Source organism: Paroedura picta, chromosome 1 (assembly GCF_049243985.1).
Source record: "Paroedura picta isolate Pp20150507F chromosome 1, Ppicta_v3.0, whole genome shotgun sequence".
NCBI classification, from domain to species: domain Eukaryota; kingdom Metazoa; phylum Chordata; class Lepidosauria; order Squamata; family Gekkonidae; genus Paroedura; species Paroedura picta.
Genome location: NC_135369.1, coordinates 203,608,216 through 203,629,729, shown reverse-complemented (window position 1 = coordinate 203,629,729; position 21,514 = coordinate 203,608,216). Strand labels below are relative to the sequence as shown.

General features: G+C 46.9%; 1 protein-coding gene across 1 annotated transcript in view; it reads right to left on the bottom strand.

Moving 5' to 3' along the window:
• The window catches only part of LOC143827611 (phospholipid phosphatase 3-like), a 53,764-nt gene extending 35,397 nt beyond the window's left edge, over window positions 1-18,367 (bottom strand). The window contains 2 exon segments of the mRNA XM_077317286.1: window positions 6,714-6,925; window positions 18,210-18,367. Coding sequence (XP_077173401.1) covers window positions 6,714-6,781 — 68 coding nt within the window. The 5' untranslated portion in view covers window positions 6,782-6,925; window positions 18,210-18,367.
• Between the last annotated feature and the right edge of the window lie 3,147 nt (window positions 18,368-21,514).

The window sequence follows — 21,514 nt, the reverse complement described above, 5'->3', positions numbered from 1 at the left end:
AAACCTCCTGCAAGACTGAAGTGGCTGATGGCGGCGAGGGGAAGTGCCCGACCCCACGGGGTAGTCAAACGGCGGCCCTCCAGATTTCCATGGACTGCAAATCCCAGGAGTCCCTGCTGGCAGCAGGGGCTCCTGGGAATTGTAGTCCATGGACATCTGGAGGGCCGCCGTTTGACTACCCCTGCCACAGAACCACAAAATGAAAGTCCACCTCTGTTCCTTCTTTCTGTGATTCTTCAGGATTTCTCCTCCTCAAGTATTTTTTCACAGGCAAGAAGAAGCCACAACTTTGTGGGACCGTGGGAAAGAGACTTAATAGAGCATTACGTATAGCTTTAGTAGAATGTAGCTTGACCAAAGCTTATAGACCAGAAGGTCTGGAACAGCCAGGAGCAAAAAGATCACTTTTGCTGCCTGAATTCCACGTGCACAGGATAACGGAGCAAAGGGCTTACTGCTGTCTTCAAGAAGACCACTGCTATCTTCCAAAGCTATCAATGTTGCTGAAATGTGCATATGTGAAGGAGCACCATTTGGGGGCCATTCCGGTGGGGGGGGGGTTTCTCGAACACATAATTCTAGGGCTTGGTGAAAATTCTTCTTCTGTGAGGTGCTTCCCAGCCTATCAGGATGGGTCAGAACAAATGGGTCAGAACAAAAGGAGATGGATGAACTATAATGGGTAAATTGTACCACCCTGTGGGGCAGTCCAGGAATTTCAAATTATATCAACCTTTACACAAGCTCATATGTGGGTGCTCTCAGTGTGCTCTCCTTGGCACCCTGTACCCCTGAAACTGCTTCTTGAAAGAGGTGCTGAACGCCAAGTTCATCTCTCTCTCTCTCTCTCTCTCTCTCTCTCTCTCTCTCTCTCTCTCCTGAGCTGTCTATCTCCAAGAAAGGTGGGCTATAATTTGCATTTCGCCCTTTTCTTAATACAACCTTGTTATTATTTTATTATTTATTTTTTAGATTTATATACCGCCCTCCCCAAAGGCTCAGGGCGGTTTACATTAAACTAATCAACAATACATGAAACATATATGGCATAAGTAAGGAAGCTCGATGCTTGGACTGGAGAACTGGGACAAGCTGCACCTCTTGCTTTCCTTGTCCTTCCTTTTAACCTGCAGAGTATATTCCATGCCATTTCCAGGAGTAGCAAATGTGAGGTCCAAGAATACCTCCATTCTGCTTTATATTAACCTTTCCCATCTCTGTCCTATTGCATAATCAGGGTCTTCACCAGCATTTAGCTTTGCATTGCCTTAAATTGTCTTGTGGTTATGGTCAATATAACCTAGTCTTGTTTAGTAGAAACTAAACAAAACTAAACTAAACTTAGAATTCAGTATGTGATAAAAGGGGTTTGTACGTGTATGTTTGTAACAAATATACTGTGTCCTTATTTTTATTTTCAATAAAGACATTTTATTTTCATTTCTGGACAGGTTCTGTACAAGGGTTGTCCCTGAAGGAATTGGACTCCTGTATGCATTCAGGCTACGATCCTTGATACCTCATTCCCCAACAAATTAAAATCATTTTGAGTATAATTTTTAGGCCTCAATCATTGGCCTGGTGGAACAATTCTGCCATCTCCAAACTCTGCCCTCAAATCTTTGGAAATTTTGCTAACAACTGTTGCTCAGCCTCCTCTGGCTGTGGACAGGTCTCTGCTAGCCCAAGACTAACCTATTCCATAGTGGTCAGATTGTTTTAAGAAGTTCCAGCCCAGAGTTTAGCCCCTTTATTTAGATTTCTATGATGCCATTCCGGAGCCCTACACAGGACTGCTAACAACAAAGTACTTCACAACAAAGTAAACACAATAAAAAAACCACCGACAATACAGTTCCGCCACACTGTCTCATCAGCAATAAAGCCATCCCAACCTAGGAGTCATTAAAAGCAACATCTCACAAAAGGAACCATTAAAAAACCACCAGGCAGGATACAGGTCAGAACATTAAACAGATAAAAAATGTCAATTTAAGAAAAATGTTTTAAGCCCAATGCTGAAAAGACAGCTATTTATTTTTCTACCTTTCTTGGGATACATTCAAGGCAGTCAGAAAATGTCCCCCAAAAAACATTAGTCATAAAATCCTGAAGAAATGTACAACCGCCACCCCCATTAAACTCCAAAAGGTAGCCCAATGCAATAAAAGAGCATTCAGTAGTAACAAGCTGTGGAATATACAAAAACATCAACAGGAGAGTTTAGTTTATTGGTTTAACAATATTTCCACCTCACCTTTCTACCCTCCCAAGGACCACCAAAGCAGCTAACAAATTAAACCGTACATAGTAAAATCCCATTGAAAAACCAGTAAAACCAACCAACATTTTAAAAATACCCCAACACGTTACTATGTGCTTGAACCTCTCCTGTTTAAACAAAGCAAACACACACATGCAAGCCACAGGATTTTATAAGCACTTAACTTCAGCTGGATCCCATGCCTTTAAACAGACACACAGCACTATAAAAACCACACATAAATGCTTTAATGGGCTGCCGTAAAACATAAGGACAGCCTCAGTGAGGCAAGAACTACTTTAGAAAATTAGGTATTATTTTTGGACTCTTGAATACCTGCTGCCCACACAGGAATCATACTGAGGACTCTGGTTCCATGTCCCCCTGCTCACACCTACAGCCCTTCCTTCCTATTCGGCTGGGTTATGTTTAAATGATACAGACAAGGGATGGGATCCCCCCCCCTCCAGTTCCCTTCTCACATTGCTTTTGGGGTCTCCAAATAAAATAATAATAATAAAATAATAAAATAAAATAATAATCTGTTGCTGGGTCTCCAGGTTGCCAATGCCAGCTGGAGCTCTCCTGCTTTCCATGGCCCTTCTTGCCACAGCTCGGTTGGCAGTGGCAGGAGAAAAGAGAGGGGGGTAATATTCAGCATCCAGATGAGATGGCCCCTTTCGTGGGGAAGCCAAAAGTGTTGTCACTGCGGCAGCCGTGTTCTGGCCACGCGCTAGAGCGGGCTTTCGTGAAACCCTGGGGTTTCCTGCCAGCCCTGGGAGGGTTTCCCAAATGGGTGGGAGTTATTTAATTTGTATATATTTTAAACCCACTACCTCCTTCCCAAAAGGGCCAATGATGGGTCTGGAGGTAGGCGTGTCCACAGCTCTGCTTCCCAACCATATTCTGCAGGATAGCGCTGCTTCTGGGGTTTCTCAAAGCCTGATGAATGTTTGGGGGGTATAAGGAGTTAAAAAGGTTGAGAAAGGCTGTGCTAGGGCACCACCAAAAGTGATATCTCCATTGTGGGGCTCTAGCATTCACGTAAAATTCTATAGTTAAATCATAAAGTTTGGACCAAATGCTAGAGCGTCACCAACAGTGCAGTGATGTAATTTCATCACACACACACACACACAGTGGGCTTCCAGCCGGTTGCCAGCCTCATCCTGGCACCCCTAGCCCCTTGCCCCCTAGGAGCCTCATTTCAGGGGACATCTGGGGCTATTTCAACAGCAGGGAAGTTGCACTTCTAGAATTCAGGCAGGATCCAACCCATTGTATTCACTCAGCTGTGTCTGTGTTAAACAAAAACAACCTATTTGTGGATCGTATGGTTATGTGTTCTAGCACAGACATCCACACACCTTGGCGTGCTTCACGCGCAGTGAGAAACCATGGCTTGTCATTATGGGAAGAAGCCCAAGGGATTCTGGGACACCTATACAGCCCCCCATGGCTGGAAGATGAAACGCTTTCACATCAAACCACAGTTCATTGGCTTGTATGATTGACATATTACGGTTTGTCCTCCAAACAGGATTACGAAGCAAAGCTTAAATCACAGAAGACTGACTTAAAGACTGGCCACACCCACTTACAAGAACAGGGGTAGTCAAACTGCGGCCCCCCAGATGTCCATGGACTACAATTCCCATGAATTCCCCTGCCAGCGAATGCAGTTTGACTACCCCTGTACAAGAAGCTTCTATCCTATAAACAGTTTATTATCTTGAGGTGCAGTGATGGTAGGTAGAACAAGCAGTGATCTTAAAGAAGAAACTTCCTTCTCCGGAAGAGTTTCCTTTCTTTTCTTTCTACATAACTATCAGGACGGTAACTCTTGTATGTATGCTGGCTCTTATTCCAGAACAAAGCATAGTGTAGTAGTTAAGAGCAGGGGTCCCCAACCTTTTGGCATGTGAGGGCTGTCACCAGAGCCTAGAGAGGGCCACATTTTAGCCAAAATGTCACAAAATTATTAACCTACTTATTTAGACCAAAAGTAGTCAAGGACAAATGAAGAAATGTTAACTTTAATGCAATCCATTTTGGAACAATATTTTACCGTGGAATCCGATTATTTAGCTACACATGCTTACCTAGTCAGTGTGATTTTTGTGGCTGTTTCCTGTTAGCCAAGACATTGATGTCCAAGTCAAGGCTTGGGACAGACTCCCTTAAAATATCATGTAAATGTCCATCTGTAAGCCTTGACCTACACTTCGAGTTCACAATTTTCATCAGATGTATGTGGTGCCAAAGACTGTGAACATGCTTGAAGCAAATATATCATGTAGACAAGAATAGAAATCTAACAGACTATTTTCTTTGTAAATGTCTCCGAGATGATCACTGGCTTGCAAATCAATTAGTCCCATCTGAAAAAAAGTTACTTGCATCTTCTGGGTTGGTCCATGTAGTAGAAGCGGTGTCCGGCCACCTGGAAAGGGCCCGGACACTGCTCCACCCATAGTAAAAGGTAAAAGGTATCCCCTGTGCAAGCACTGAGTCATGTCTGACCCTTGGGGTGACGCCCTCTAGCGTTTTCATGGCATACTCAATACGGGGTGGTTTGCCAGTGCCTTCCCTAGTCATTACCGTTTACCCCCCAGCAAGCTGGGTACTCATTTTACCGACCTCGGAAGCATGGAAGGCTGAGTCAACCTTGAGCCGGCTGCTGGGATTGAACTCCCAGCCTCATGGGCAAAGCTTTCAGACGTCTACCTTACCACTCTGCGCCACAAGAGGCTCATAGTAGCTCTTCTCAATTATATAGAAGAGCCACTATGTGGTACAGATAAGAACAAGAGGGGGCTTACAGAAGGAACCATGGAGACCAAACAATGTTGCTATTGTCTTTTTTGCAAGAAAGGGACAGGATAAACAGCAGTAGATGGTCCCTCTTGAATCAGGAAGAACAGTCTGGGTCTGAGGGAAAATGGCCTGAGGGTAATACCAGTTGACAAGCATGTTGGAGGGCCACACAGAAAGAGGTCAGGGGCCACATGTGGCCTGCAGGCCTGAGTTTAGGGACCCCTGGTTAAGAGGATCCAACTTAGGACCTATGAGACTTAGGCTGAAATCTCCACCCTGCTATGGGTGACCTCGGGCTCTCTCTCAGTATAACCTGTCCCTCAGGGCCCTAACCAGTGAATATACACAGGAGAGGAAAACCATATTTGTCATCCTGAACACCTTGGAGGAAGAATGGGATGAAAAAATGTAACAAATTATTATTACGTTATTAAGTTAAGGAATTGCTATAAATTATCGTTATTGAATTAAAGACCCAGGGAGGAATGCAGTATTGTCCAGCTGGCCACCAAGACTACCAAATGCTGCACTTGGTGATAGGCAGATGTAATTAAAATAAAAACCACAGATACGCATTGGGGTTTTAAAGGGTCTGGCATCTTCACATTTCATTGCACTTATTACACCAAAACCCAGCGGCGGTTAAAAAATTCTGGTCTGTTAGCATGCAACAAGAATCAACTTCTTCTGATGAAATTCATGTGTTCCTGTCCCGCAGCAATGGCTAATAATAGAAAGGATTATGAAAAACAAATCAGTTCGGAGCACGGCAGAGTTTGTTCTCGGGGAAGCAGCTAAATTGCAAATCAGTTTGGTGCAGGCCATACGCTTCTGCGATAAGCCCGTCTGCTAATTTGATGCAGCGATGGAAATGGAGCTTCTAACCAATCCACAGAACTCTTAAACCCACTATCTTGTTTGCCAGCATGGCCAACCCCTGGTGAGCAACTCGGCATGTGCTCCAAGCATCTGGCATCCCGGATCAGGCTGAGAAAATATGCTTCTACCGGGTTTCCATGAGACCTGCTATATGTATGTTTCCCCTTAAAGCCAAGTGTCCCAGCTCTTCCATTTTGGCCTAGGGGCTTCTAGCATTAGCATAGACAAACCTCCATGTGACCTCTCTCACTATCTCAGTGATTCCCAAACAAGGGCACGTGGACCCCCTGGGGTCCGCAGGAGCTCTGGAGGGGGTCCGCGGCCTTTCCCCTCCAGCCTTAATGGATTCAGCCACATGCAAGGCTAATTCCATTCCCCCTTCCTGAGAGTTTCTGCACCTGGTAGGGGATGGAGTCTGCATGCCTAATACATCATTAAAACGCCTCCTGACTCTCCCCTCACCTTTAATCTTTCTTGAGCTTGACTGTTAGCACCAATGATATCCAGTAAAATGTTACTTCCGGGGAGGGGTGGGGAGGTTTCAGCAAGTTGTGGCCAACTGACATCACTTCCGGGGTTCCTTAAAGCCTGAAAAAATATTTCCTAGGGTTGAAAAAGACTATCTAGACATCCCTGGTGTGTGGCCCACCAGAGAGAGCAAAGGACATGTATTATAAATTGAGGAATGAAATCAAAACTAGCCACATCAATCAGCTACAGTAATCTGCAGATACATGTGAAGATGCCACCCTACCTTGCTGTCCTCCTTTTCAAACACGGATTGGTGAACATTGCAAGCGAAGAGGGAGTTGGGAAGGTCATTGAAGTCTGTTATTTCATGGAAACATTTCTTGGCATCCTTCTCTTGGCCTAGAGAGTACAGTAAGAAAAGTCCTCCATCGGCTGGGAAGCAGTTCCAATGGGCAGGCACTCTCATGCCAAAGAAATAGGATTCTCCCCTCATTCCTGCAGGGAGGAACAAAAGAGAAAGAGATCAAGAGGAGGAACAGAAAAATACACAGTACTGATGTAATTTCTGATTGACTGATTGATTTGCTCAATATGAGACGGAAGGCCCATGCTGTGCTTGTATAAACTCAACTGCGCCAGTAGAAGAAAGGAAGAAAAGATGTTTTTTTTTGTACCTTCCTTTTCGCTACCTGACGGCTTACAATCTGCTGCCCTTCCTCTCCCCACAACAGACACTTTGTGAGGTAGGTGGGGTTGAGAGCTCTGCAAGAACTGTGACCTGCCCAAGATCACCCAGCGGGCTGCAAATGGAGGAGGAGGAGGAGGAGGGAATCAAAGTCAGATCTCCAGATTAGAGGTCGAAATTCTTCACCACTACACCACCCTTTAAGACTGGAATATAAATGTAATCCCCCTTCAACCACATTCTTTCCCAGTGTTCCGTTTGTTTATTATATCCAAAATTCCTGATCCATTCTGTCATGTTCTCAGTGATGGATGGACTTGTCTCTCATTAGAACACAGAAGTAATGGCTAAAAGGCAAAATAATTCAGGCGTCACAAACAACCAGACCCCCAACCCTATATTTAAAATATGCATTTTTGTTCCACCCATCCTCCTTAGAGCTCAGGGTGATACACACATTTATCTCCTATTTTTTCCTCACAACAACCATGCAAGGTGGGCTAAACTGAGAACGGGCATGTGTGCAAAATGGCTATAAACTAGCTCTCTTCATTCCAGATATGTGACAGCTGGTTTTTAAGAGAAAATCAGAGGTAAACACACTCATGCTCAAAAGCTTTTCTCTAGTGTTGTTTCATAGCATCTGGGGTTAAGCTTGATACTGAACAGGCTTCTAGATAGAGGTGTGAGGGCCCAATTTAAAAAAAAAAATCACAGGACATCCCTCCCACCCTGATTTTTCCATACAAAAAATGGACCAATTGGGGAACTCTAACGAAGTATGAAAAAGTTTCTCTTTTGGAATGGAGGAAATACATTTTAAGACATGGTGTTACTCAACATGGGTCATAGGATGATATTTTTTAAGCAATATATCTATTTCTGAATCATACCACGATGGACAGAATCACAAAACTGAGCTAGGGACAAAATTACAAAACTGAGCTAAGAATTTATTTACAAACCTGAAGGAAGTGGCAGGCTTGCAGAAAAATCTGAAACCTTAAATAATAAAAAAAAAACCCCATCAGGGGATGCAGCATTGGTCGTACCATGCTTTAGACCACGATGCCCTACAGGCCCGGATCAAGATACCACCCCTTCCCCAGATGGGCAGAGGGCATATTTTTGCCCGCCCACGGAGACTCATGGATCCATTTGGTTTCCGGAATTCTCTGCGGGACCCGATGCCTCCTGGCTATTTCACGGCTAGCTAAAGTGTTGTCGCTCTGCCACAACCTATGCCCCCCCCCAGGGCCTTACACTCCACGGGTGCAAATCTTTTGGTCATTCCCGGCCCCAGAGAAGCACATCTGACCTCAACCAGGGCCAGGGCTTTTGGGCTCCTGGCCCCGACCTGGTGGAATGAGCTCCCGGAGGAGCTGCAGGCCTTTCCAAAGGGCCTGCAAAAGGAGCTCTTCTGCCAGGTCTATGGGTGAGGCTGGGCAGTCACGTAGATCGGGGTCCCTCCTACAGAAGCGGTGGTAGTGAATTCCATCTGCACCCTCCCCCCCCCCCACTTCTTAGATGATTAGGATATTATTAGTATGGGTTCGTAATTGCCACCGTGTCTCATGGTTTTATGTAGTAATCTGTTTTAGTTGTTAAAAAGGTAAAGGTATCCCCTGTGCAAGCACCGAGTCATGTCTGACCCTTGGGGTGACGCCCTCCAGCGTTTTCATGGCAGACTCAATACGGGGTGGTTTGCCAGTGCCTTCCCCAGTCATGACCGTTTACCCCCCAGCAAGCAAGCTGGGTACTCATTTTACCGACCTCGGAAGGATGGAAGGCTGAGTCAACCTTGAGCCAGCTGCTGGGATCAAACTCCCAGCCTCATGGGCAGAGCTTCAGACTGCGTGTCTGCTGCCTTACCTTAGTTGTTAAGGGTGTTTCATTGGGTTTTAAAATAATAATAATAATATTCCCCCAAATAGCAGAAAACTATAGCTATAAAGAAAGGACGGCCACTGTACTCTCTGGCTGCTGAGGGTTGCTAGGCAACCACAACAAGAAGCCAGTGCTTCTCTAAAGCAAAGCTATGAGACAAGGACAGGAGTTGAATGGGAGGCAGAAACCGGCCTGGGAAAGGCCCCACCTGCACTTTCATGTCCCTTACCAGGGACAAGCCCACAGCAACTACGGATACCCACACAACTAGGCCAATTCCAGCTGTCCAGCCAGACTTTCCCCAGGGGGATGCTGTCAGGGGCAGAGATGGTGGGAAAGCTGAAGATGTGGGGGCAGATAAAGTTAGGCTGCCTGATGAGTGAGGAGAGAAGGAAGCAAGCCAAGGCATCCATCACATCCAGCTTGGGCCAGTATGCTACTGGATCAGGTGCAGAACTGAAGACCATCATGCAACTGGGCCCAGCCTTGAGCTGGCTGCCATAGTGTTAACTTAGCCAGATGTTCCCTTGGGAGAGGCTACTGGGAGAGTAGAGGATACGGGAAACCTGAAATGGGCAGTTAAGATAAAGGTAGGGCTGATGATCAGTGGGAAGGAGAAAAGGAAGCAGGAAGTGTGGAGAGGCCGCGGGAGCTGCCAGGGAAGGGGAAACGGAAATACTGGGGGATAGGGATATATAGGCGGGGAAATGAGATACCCCCATAAATGTTTGTGGGTCCCCCAGTTATAATTCCTGTATATCTTACAGATATAGTGTACATATGCTCAAAACCATGTTTAAAGGTGACTTTCTTTTGTCTATAGTTACTATGTTTGTAATGTATTCTCAATTAAAGTGTACAGACTTTTCAACCTTATAAAGTTTGACTCAATATCCAACTATCCCACTAGTTCTATTGTAACTGTGTGAGACCATTTCTGTTCAAGCAATACCCTTCCTTTTGTTTGCTACAAACGTTGTCTATTGTTGTCTTTTATTGTATCCAACTGTACATATTGCAAAAACTAAGATATGCACAACAGGGAGCAGCAGCTGGTGATGTTTGTCTGATGTTTGCTTTTGGAAACCTAAAGCAATTACAGGGAAAGAAGGGTGGGACCCAGTGGAATACACCAGAGGACACTGGGACACCTAAAGGGTAACACAAAATCACTAAATTCAGTGTAGGAAGTAGACACATAAGGAGTCTTCAATCTTCACAACACAATTTAATTAGTAAGTATCCTTACCACAGTTCCTCTATATATTTGTGAAAGAGCCATCTGGGCGGTGCTGTCCAGGTCCCGGGGCTGCTGTCCAGGCCTCCAAAACCACAGGCAGTGGGCCAATCTGGATGTGCCCAGCAAAGCTGGGCGTGTCCAGATCGGGCCGGCCCCTGGAGCACCGCGCCATCCGGAGACCATGCGGGCCCTCCAGTGAGGAGGCCACGCGCCCGAGTAAGCAGCACTCTCCCCAGGCAGCAAGGGACCGAGAATACCTTTACCAATGCCCACCGATGCTCACCATGGGGAAGGGGGCGGGGAAGCCTTCCCCGTGGCATGCCAAGCACGCCAGGTGCCTACAGCCTCTCCGCAGGGGAGGGAGCCAGTGGTCGCAGGAGAGGGGGCCTCAGCCCCACCAACATTCTTTGCCGCCTGAGGACCTCGCCCAAGCCTCCATGGCACGTCAAGGTGTCTCACCTCCCCCCCCCCTTCATTCCCACTTTCCATCCCAGCCCCTGCTATCGCCCACTGCATTTTGGATGCAAATAGCTTTTTGGCTGGTTCTTTCTTTCTTTATTTGGATGGATGGATGGATTTTTATACCGCCCATTCTTTACAGGTTTAATGATTCTCAGTCCATTTGCTAAATAGTGCTTTATCGAGGGGTTCCAAAATCTGACAGGCATTAGTCAACAAGCTAGAATATTTCAGCAGCTAAACAAAGACTTCTGAAAACAATTCCACAAGCAGTGACTCGCCGATTTTGTGTTGCCATTGCTGTGGAAAGCTAAAGCATTTATACTTCTTGATAGGCTCGAGAAGTGGGCTAAACTGAATAAAATGAAGTTCAATAGAGACAAATGTAAAGTTCTGCATTTAGGTAGGAAAAACCAAATACACCAATATTGGATTGGGGAGACTTGTCTTGGCAGTTGTATGTGCAAAAAGGATCTAGGAGTCTTAGTAGACCATACATTGAACATGAGTCAGCAGTGTGACTCGGTGGCTAAAAAGGCAAATGGGATTTTGGGCTGTATCAAACGGAGTATCGTGTCCAGATCACAGGAGGTGATGGTACCGCTTTACTCTGCTCTGGTTTGGCCTCACTTGGAGTACTGTGTTCAGTTTTTGGCACTCCACTTGAAGAGGAATGTAGACAAACTGGAGTGTGTCCAGAGGAGGGCAACAAAGATGGTGAGGGGTTTGGAGACCAAGACATCTGAGGAAAGGTTGGGAGAGCTTGGTCTGATAACCAAGTATTTAAAAGGCTGCCATATAGAGGATGGAGCACAGTTGTTCTCTCTTGCCCCAGAGGAACGGACCAGATCCAATGGGATTAAACTAATTCAAAAGAAATTCCATCTCAACATCCAGAAGAAGTTCCTGACAGTTAGAGCGGTTTCTCAGTGGAACAGGCTTCCTCGGGAGGTGGTTGGTTCTCCATCATTGGAAATTTTTAAACAGAGGCTGGATAGCCATCTGACGGAGAGGCTGATTCTGTGATGGCAAAGGGGTGGCAGGTTATAGTAGATGAGTGATAGGGTTGTGAGTGTCCTGCATAGTGCAGGGGGTTGGACTAGATGACCCATGAGGTCCCTTCCAACTCTATGATTCCATGATTCTAAATCCCAGAAATATGCCAAATGATACAATGTTCAATGCTAGTTCAAGTATAAATGTCACACTGCATAAGCAAATCAAGTTTAGGTCTGAAAGGAAGGTCAATATTGGATGTCTTCTGATTGTCCCCCAAACTTTCCCCCAGTGCCTTTCACTATTTCCAGAAATTTCCCATTTCTAGTAGTGGGTGCTCCATCCCAGTCAGCTCCGCCTCCAATCCCCTTGATGACCCCTGGAAGGTTTTCCCCTGGTATAATGCTAGCCTTTGCACGTCTACATTGGGGTGGTCACACTAAAAACCCCAAGATGGATTGTTTATTCAGTTTAAAATAAAAAAATAAAAATAAAAATAAATGCCAATTGGCAGGAGTCCCAGTCCTAATTCTTTCCACTGAAATTCTGCCTACGTTAATTTTAGCATGCACTTTTCGTACTCTGGGAAGCTCTTGAATCTAAACTGCAGAATCATTTATTCATAATAACAAGACAGCAACTGAAGAGTATCCCATTATCAGCACTATTTTCTGGTTATTTATCAGAGGAACTGTTCTTGGTGTGTTCAAACAAGTTGTTCCTTCCTCCAAATTTGCATTTATATTATTGCAAAATCAACAGTAATACAACTAGATCAGACTCCAGAACCTGAATAAATGAGGGGTGAATTCAAGGAGCTATTTAACAAGTAAAACGGCTCCTGATGGGTCTAGTTACCGCAGCTCCTAATGCAGGGGTAGTCAACCTGTGGTCCTCCAGATGTCCATGGACTACAATTCCCATGAGCCCCTGCCAGCATTTGCTGGCAGGAGCTCATGGGAATTGTAGTCCATGGACATCTGGAGGACCACAGGTTGACTATCCCTGCCCTAAGGGACCCCTTTCCCTGAGATAATTCCTGGGGGACAGGACCCTGGAGACTTACAGCATTTGGCTGGCTTTATTTACATAAATATAGCAGAGATCTGAAACGGGTTTCTTTACAACCAATTTTTTTTAATTTCCAGCCATCACCTTTAAACATTTACAGGCTTTATTCCAGTAAAAAAGTAGTTCCACACAAAAATGTAATTTGTTTGAATATGATATTTAAAGCACGCTTGTTCAAGAACCTATTGCAATTGAGAGATAAAAATCAACGTGAGGTACTTCTTAAATGTTCCCTAAATGTAAGCCCAAATTATGCCAAATCAGACTGAAAAAACTAGACATTTTTCCAATTTGTTTTTTCCTTGAAAAACCACCTCCCTGGTTGACAGACAGACCACGGGTGCAGGGGTCAGGATAGTCAGCTCTCATCCGATTTTGGAAGCCAGGTGGCTCTGGTTAGCATTTGGAGGAGAGATCAACAAGGAAATCGTGGGTCATTATGCAGAGGAAGGCAAAGGCAGCACCAGCTCTGAATAACTGATGGGCATTTTGATCCTCCTAGAATCATAGAGTTGGAAGGGACCATAAAGGCCATCTAGTCCAACCCCCTGCTCAACGTAGGATCCTCCATATGCGGATCCTCCTCCTCCATAGGTGGAGGTATGTGAGTGCTCCTTCAGGGAGTTTTGTCCATCAATCCAGGCTTTTATATATTTTTTAAAAAATTGTTAAATATTTATTGGGTGATATGACCATCGAGCCTCTTGTGGCACAGAGTGGTAAGGCAGCAGACATGCAGTCTGAAAGCTCGGCCCATGAGGCTGGGAGTTCGATCTCAGCAGCCAGCTCAAGGTTAACTCAGCCTTCCATCCTTCCGAGGTCGGTAAAATGAGTACCCAGCTTGCTGGGGGGGTCAACGGTAATGACTGGGGAAGGCACTGGCAAACCACCCCATATTGAGTCTGCCATGAAAACGCTAGAGGGTGTCACCCCACGGGTCAGACATGACTTGGTGCTTGCACAGGGGATACCTTTACCTTTAATATTCAGCAACTATGTATATTAAAATCAGAGTCCAGTAGCACCTTTAAGACCAACAAAGATTTATTCAGGGCGTGAGCTTTCGAGTGCAAGCACTCTTCGTCAGGCCACTCGAAAGCTCACACCTTGAATAAATCTTTGTTGGTCTTAAAGGTGCTACTGGACTCTGATTTTATTGTGCTACTTCAGACCAACCCATTTGAATCTACGTGTATTAAAGACAGCATGAAAAAAGAATGAGCAGAAATCAAGTTGAGTTTCCATGCTTCAGTATGCTAATAGCTGTAGTAGAATCTGTAGTTACGCAAATGACGTCCTTCAGATACCTTTACCTTTACCTTATGACCATGTGACCACTCATCCCCTCCCCAAATGGCTAACGATTATCTTGGAGGAAGTGGGAATGGGAGGGTCCCGGAGGGGGGGGGGGGTGGCCCGTACACAGCTATGCTTCCCAACCATATTCTGCATAATCACATCACTTTTGGGGTTTCTTGGAGCCTGAAAAATGTTTCGGGGTTTGAGAAAGACTGCACTAATCCCACATCGCAGAGGGAGACAGAACCCGCCCCCCCCGCCCTCGTGCTTCAGTTAGCATGCAGTTTTTTTTCTTCCTCTCGATCTCTTCTAGAATCTGACAAAAATCAAAGGACTAGAGTTGGAACCCTAAAAGCCCAAGCTGATAACAGTTAGGACCTACAAAGGTTGAATGTCTGTATTGTTCTTAAAAATATATATAACTGTTCTTGTGCGCAATTTTTAAAAACAATTATAGGAATTAAAGAGCCTCTTGTGGCGCAGAGTGGTAAGGCAGCGATATGCTGTCTGAAGCTTTCTGCCCATAAGGTTGGGAGTTCAATCCCAGCAGCCGGCTCAAGGTTGACTCAGCCTTCCATCCTTCCGAGGTCGGTAAAATGAGTACCCAGCTTGCTGGGGGGTAAACGGTAATGACTGGGGAAGGCACTGGCAAACCACCCCGTATTGAGTCTGCCATGAAAACGCTAGAGGGCGTCACCCCAAGGGTCAGACATGACTCGGTGCTTGCACAGGGGATACCTTTACCTTTACCTTTATAGGAATTAAGACATATACCCAGACCATAGGCTTTTGCAAACCAGTATGCTATGCAGTGTTTGAACGTATTCTGGCTCTTAAAGGCCCTTCTTCAAAGGTCTGATTTTAACACACACCAATTCTTATCACCCATATAAAATATGTACAGCAGCTAATAAACACTCCAAGGTAAGAGCTGTAAAGCAGGGGCAGTCAACCTGTGGTCCTCCAGATGTTCATGGACTACAATTCCCATGAGCCCCTGCCAGCAAACTCATGGGAATTGTAGTCCATGAACATCTGGAGGACTACAGGTTGACTACCCCTGCTGTAAAGTATCAGAGTCACTTAATGAAAGAAGATGTCTAGTTTTCAGTCATTAGCTCTCTTCCAAAGGCTGCCCAAAATTTTCAGTGGTGTGTCTCCTTATTAGTGTATGTATCACAATGAATGAAGAGGTCTAGGATATCAACTGCTGTTTGTTCTTACACAGATACTTGCCCCCTCCAACTATTTGAAGCCCTGGCAGGCGTCCGAACAATGTCATTTTAGCTGGGGCTAGCCCAAACTTGTCAGATGTCAGCCCTGGTGAGTATTTGGACGGGAAGCTTTAGAACAGAGCTTCCCAAAGAGCCCCCCAAAATGGTGGAAGGATCCGGGGGGCAGCGAGGAATGTTGGAGCACTTGGGGAAGCCTTGTGGCTCTTCCTGCTGTGGCTGCGTTTTCCTAGCAAGAGATGTCCCAAGGTAGCTTGAAATTGCCTACCCTGGACTTCCTTGGTGGTCTTCCATCCCAATGCTGGCCAGAGCCAACCCTGCTTAGCTTCCTGGAGAAAACAACCGTTTCAGAAGGTGGGCTGGATGGGATCATATTTCTGCCTCACCTCTTCAGACTTTCCCAGGCTCCATACCAGATCTCCAGGAATTTCTCAACCCAGGGTTGGCAACCTTTCCCCAAAAGGCCATCAAGAAGTATAGGTAAGATACGGAGTTTTGAAACTGTAGAACAGGGGTAGTCAACCTGTGGTCCTCCAGATGTCCATGGACTTCAATTCCCATGAGCCCCTGCCAGCAAACGCTGGCAGGGGTTCATGGGAATTGTAGTCCATGGACATCTGGAGGACCACAGGTTGACTACCCCTGCTGTAGAAGACCTAACACCAGACAAGCCTGGCCCAATGCCCACCAGCCTATTTAGAAAGATGGCATGGTGTCTAATCCTTGCTAATCCACCGGGCGTTGGGATGAGGTCGCCCCGTGCCATCACTACCCAAGGGCCCTCCTCCTGAGCCCCCTCCCATGGCACCCACCATAACTCCGCCCAACCCACTGGGCTATCAGTAGGAGTTAATTTAATGTTTCCCACATTTTTCTACTGTTCCACGTTGCTTGTTGTTTCACTTCATTCATTATTGTTAATCTAAGAAGTTATCTGTATGCTTTCTGTTCTCTTCTATGTGAGCCGCCCTGAGCCTTCAGGGAGGGCGGTATATAAATATAATAAAATAAATAATGGCTATCTATACTGCCACAAGTTTGGCCATTCAATAAACGCACCACATAAGAACTTGCTACAAATATTTCGTACAATAAAATATAGGAAATGTTAAGAGCTGGCAACATAGTTGCACAAATTAAATTCAAAGTTCCTTTGACATATGCATAAATAACTATACTTTTTTGGGGGGGGGTCATTTGCTGTCTTACCCAGAGATTTGGTACATGCCCGAAAAGACTGAGATCCACCCATACATCGAAGCAACAAACCTAAACAACAGGTAGTTAGGATCCCAAAGGTTAAGTGTCCACAAAATATAAACAATCAAATTATATTCACCTTTATTGGGCACAACTTAAAAAATTAAAAAGATAAAAAACACCAACAAAGCCCATAGACCAGGGGTGGTCAACCTGTGGCCCTCCAGATGTCCATGGATTACATTTCCCATGAGCCCCTGCCAGCATTTGCTGGCAGGGGCTCATGGGAATTGTAGTCCATGGACATCTGGAGGGCCACAGTTTGATCACACCTGCCAAAGACTAAACATCAGTGAAATAACATAATATGCACCATACCTAATGTGTTTCAGCCCCCAAATGGGTCTTCCTTGGAACTGTAGTCCTGAACACACGTATGATACAGGAGTAGAGAATGCAGGTTGCAGCCAGTGAGATAAAAAAAAAATTATTCTCTATGAACAACAAGGTCTATTAAAATGGGGCTGATAGGAGATGTCCATTTATCAAGTGTCAGACTTCTCCAAAGCTGCAGAAAAGTTCTGGTGTGTGTCAGTAGCTTCTGTGCATGTATGAAAAAGCAAGGGGGAAAGGCCCATTCTGGGGTCAAAACACTTGAGGTCTAGCCTTGCATGTTGCATGTTATGTTATTTTGATTATTAGCCTGTGGGCTGTGTTTATGTTTTTAACTTTTTAAGTTGTGTTCAATAACTACCAATATACTTTGATCGTTTATATTTTGCGGGGACCTAACCTTTTGGGTTTTCAAGGGGTCACCGGACTCAGACTCTGTTCTACAGGTGAGCCTCTCAAACACTGTCCCCCTAAGACAGGGGTAGTCAAACTGCGGCCCTCCAGGTGTCCATGGACTACAATTCCCAGAAGCCCCTGCCAGCATTTGCTGGCAGGGGCTCCTGGGAATTGTAGTCCATGGACATCTGGAGGGCCGCAGTTTGACTACCCCTGCCCTAAGATGCCAACAATACTATGATCATCTGCCAGTTCTTCATCTCATGCAAGTCCTTGCACTTTTTAACTGAAGGATGGAAATACCATTTTTGCTAGCCAGCGCTGAAGATTGTGTGACAATTTTAAATCAAAGAATCAAGGGGGAAAGCCCAAATCCCAACAAGTGGCGCCAATACAGCAACTAGAGTAGCTCACAGGCAGGTAAGCCCACCCCAGCCCCGACTCGGCTTTGCCCTCCCTGCGGGGAAAGCCCCACGACGAGCCGCGACAGCAATTCGGCGCCGAAGCCCCACGGCTCCCCTCTGCATCGTGGAGAAGGGGCTCAACCCGACCTGGGCACGCTTCCCCGCCCTCCGCGCGTCCCATTCCCACGTGCTCTGCGGGCAGGGGGAGAGGGAGGGAGGAAGAAGGGAACAGCCCTGCAGGGAAGGCAGGAGGGACGGAGAGGAAGGAGGGCAAAAGAAAGCGGGAGAGAAGGGCTAGGAAGGAGGGGAGGCGCTTTCGCGCATGCTGACGGTCGCCGCTTCAAACCCACTTCAGCCGCCGGTTGCAGTCGGACCCGCTCGCGCAGCGCCCTGAACGCGGGGAGGGGACGCGTGTTGTCCGGCGCGTGGGAAAGCGAGCCCAGCCGTCGCGCACGGGCGCTCTCTGCGGGCTGAGCCTGAGGCTGCCGCCCAGGGGCGCTACAGAGGCGCGGCTCACCTGCGGGCGCTGCCGGCGGCTGCCTCGGACCGCCCACACTGGCCCGGCGTCTCCTCTCCAGCCAGAGCCCGAGCCGCTCGCGCGCCGGAGAACGAGGGCGGGCCGCGCCTCAGCCAATCCGCCCGCGAAGTACCCCCGCGCCCGGCGGCGCAGCCACCAATCGCCGGGCGAGGAAGGCCGGCCCGGCCCCGCCTCCCTCCCCTGCTGGGCTTGGCTGGTCCCCGCCCCTCCCGCCTTCACGCGCCTCCGGGCTCCATGCAAGGGCCACGCGCGCCTCTGCCTTTTGCCTTCACACCTGTACACGGCCCAGGTAGGCGGCGCGTGGTCTCACTGTCACGTGCGGAACGGATTTCTAGCGGGTTGGGCTGGAGCAGCCGGACGCATTTGGAGGGTTGCGCTTTCGCGCGCCCGCCCGCCCGCTTCTTCAGATACAAGGTACACTTGTTGGTCTGAAAAAGTGCTGCTGGACTCAAAATGTGTTCGGATGAACGGAGTCTGCAGCTGCACGTGAAGGGGACGGGGAGGGGAGGGAGAGGCTCGCCTTCTTTCCCTTCCCCCTGCTTCGGAGCAAAGTCAAGCATCGCTGTCCCACCCAGTCCGGATGTTCAGCAGAAGTTCGAGCGACTTAAATTTTTTAGGCTGCTATCAAACTGCGGCCCTCCAGTTGCCCATGGACTACAATTCCCACGAGCCCCTGCCAGCATTTGCCATACAATTCGCTGGCAGGGGCTCATGGGAATTGTAGTCCATGGACATCTGGAGGGCCACAGTTTGAATACCCCTGCCCTAGAGGTGCTAGGAAGGGAAGAAAAAAGGGTATTTTTTAAACGGTGTGTGCGTTTAATGCCCCTTGCTGCTTCCCAGATCTGCTGTAAGCGTAAATGCCCCACCACTAGCCCCGAACCTGAATAAAAGAGCAATGGTCAAAACAAGGTCTTTAGTTTAGAGCAGGGGTAGTCAAACTGCGGCCCTCCAGATATCCACGGACTACAATTCCCATGAGCCCCTGCCAGCGAATGCTGGCAGGGGCTTGTGGGAATTGTAGTCCGTGGACATCTGGAGGGCCGCAGTTTGACTACCCCTGGTTTAGAGGGTCTTATCTTGAACCTTATATTGAACACGTATCGAATCTCACACATTGCTTGTATTTTCATGGGAATGAAAAGTCCGTGAAATGTTCAGGGAAGGTGCCTCTCCCGAGGCATTTTCCTGGGAAAATGTGCTGCATGCCCCAGAATTGATTTATTATTTACATATATTTATATCCCACCATTTCTTGCAGCGTTAGAATTTAAACCCAACCCCATAACTCCCCCCTCTGTATGAGATACCTGCCCTTACATTCTGCATTTGAACTTGCTGACGTTTCTGCGTTGCCAGAGCCTGGCAGGAGAAGAAGAAGAGCTGGTTTCTTATACCCTGCTTTTCACTACCCGAAAGAGCCCTAGAGCGGCTGTCAGACACTTTTCCGTTACTCTCCCTAGACTAGGCACTTTGTGAGGTAAGGCTGAGAGAGCTCTGAAAGAAGGCTGAGAGAGCTCTGAAAGAACTGTGGATGGCCCAAGGTCATCTAGCTGGCTGCATGTCAAAGAGCAGGGATTCAATCCAGATTAGAGGTCACCCCTCTTTAACCACTGCACCACGCTGGCCCACAAAAAAGAAAAGGAAAAGAAGTAGAGACTCGTTCCCCTGAACCGTACACTGCCGTGTGGCTTTAAAAAATTGGCAACTGGACCCTCAGCTGGACCCTCAGCCCTGAAATGATGTGGGCTCATTGACTCATCTCATTATTTATTTATTAGCTAATATTTATCCATTGATTTGTGTATCCTCTGCCTTCCTCCCCAAAACAAGCTCCATCCCTGTCTTCAAGTACAAAATGTCTCATGAGGAGTGGCCCAGAGAGGGGAACTGGTTGCTCTTAGCTTCCTTCCCTGTCTTGGCAGGCACCCCCCCCCCCATCCTTCTGCCCTCCCTTTCCTCAGACTGAGCAGTGCATCCAAAAAGAAAACTCCTGGTTGGTGTCCACAGAAAAGTGATTTCAAGGTTCAAGCTGGTCATGTGACAGCTTTAAAAAAAATTATCCATCGCATCCACTTATCTCTCTGCTCCAGGAAAAGGCTGAAAGCAGCAGGTAATAGTTAAATTTCAGTGAATAAGAGTTGGCTTTTTTTATTCCCCACTTTTCACAACTGGAGGAAGACCCAAAGCAGCATACAAATACCTTACCCTTCCTCTCCCCATGACAGACGCCCTGGAAGTGAGGTAGAAGGGGCTGAGAGCTCAAACAGAACTGCTCTGTGAGAACAGCTCTAAGAGGACTGTGACTGGCCCAAGGTCCCCCATCTGGCTGCACGTGGAGGAGTGAGGAATCAAACCCAGCTTTCCAGATTAGAAGCTTCCGCTCAAAGGGTGTCTGTTGTAGGGAGAGGAAAGGAAGGTGACTGTAAGCTGGTTTGAGCCTTCTTTGGGTAGAGAAAAGCAACATATAAGAACCAACTCTTCTTCTTCTGAGGAGAGATGGAGAGAGTTGGCTATGTGTAGCCTGGAGAAGAGGAGGGCAAGGGGTGATAGGACAGCTGTGTTTACGTGAAAGGTAAACATGTTGAAGAGGGACCCAACTTGCTTATTGCAGTTTATAGGCAAGGACTAGGAGCAGTGAGTTCAAATTATGGAAAAGGAAGTTCTGCTTAAATATGAGAAAGTGTTTTCTGACATTTAGGGATGTTCAGAGATGGACTATGTTTCCTTGGAGGATGGAGGTGTCTCACTGGAAGTTTTTAGGAAGAGACTGGATGAGCATCTGTCAGGAATGTGTGATTTTTGAGTCCCCGAGAAGTGTGTGTGTTGGGGGGGGGGGCTGGACTGGATGGCCCTTTGTGGTCTCTTCCACCTCTGTGTGATCCTGATTTTTCCCCCAAAAGCCATGTTGTTTTGGATTTGGCCACTTCCAGCAATACACATACACTTTCGTTTTAAGCATGGCTTCCTTCCTGATCCAAACCTCAAACAGCTGTTTAGGACCTCTTATTTCACTATTTTTTTAAAAATGGCCCAGCAATTTGGTGCAGGAAGAGACATTGTGGGAGTTGTGCTGGATCCATTTCTACACTGAGGCTCTCTCTGGAAAGAATACTGCTTACATGCTAATGCCACGGAAGAACTGGGAAGGGGGCAAATTGTCCCTGGTTTACTTCCAGGCCTTTCTCTCCTTGTGCAAGTTCTCGCTTATCTGGCTCACAGAACGAATAATACAATCTTTGTAACGAGGTCAGTGCTATAATTAACTTCCCACGACTCTCATG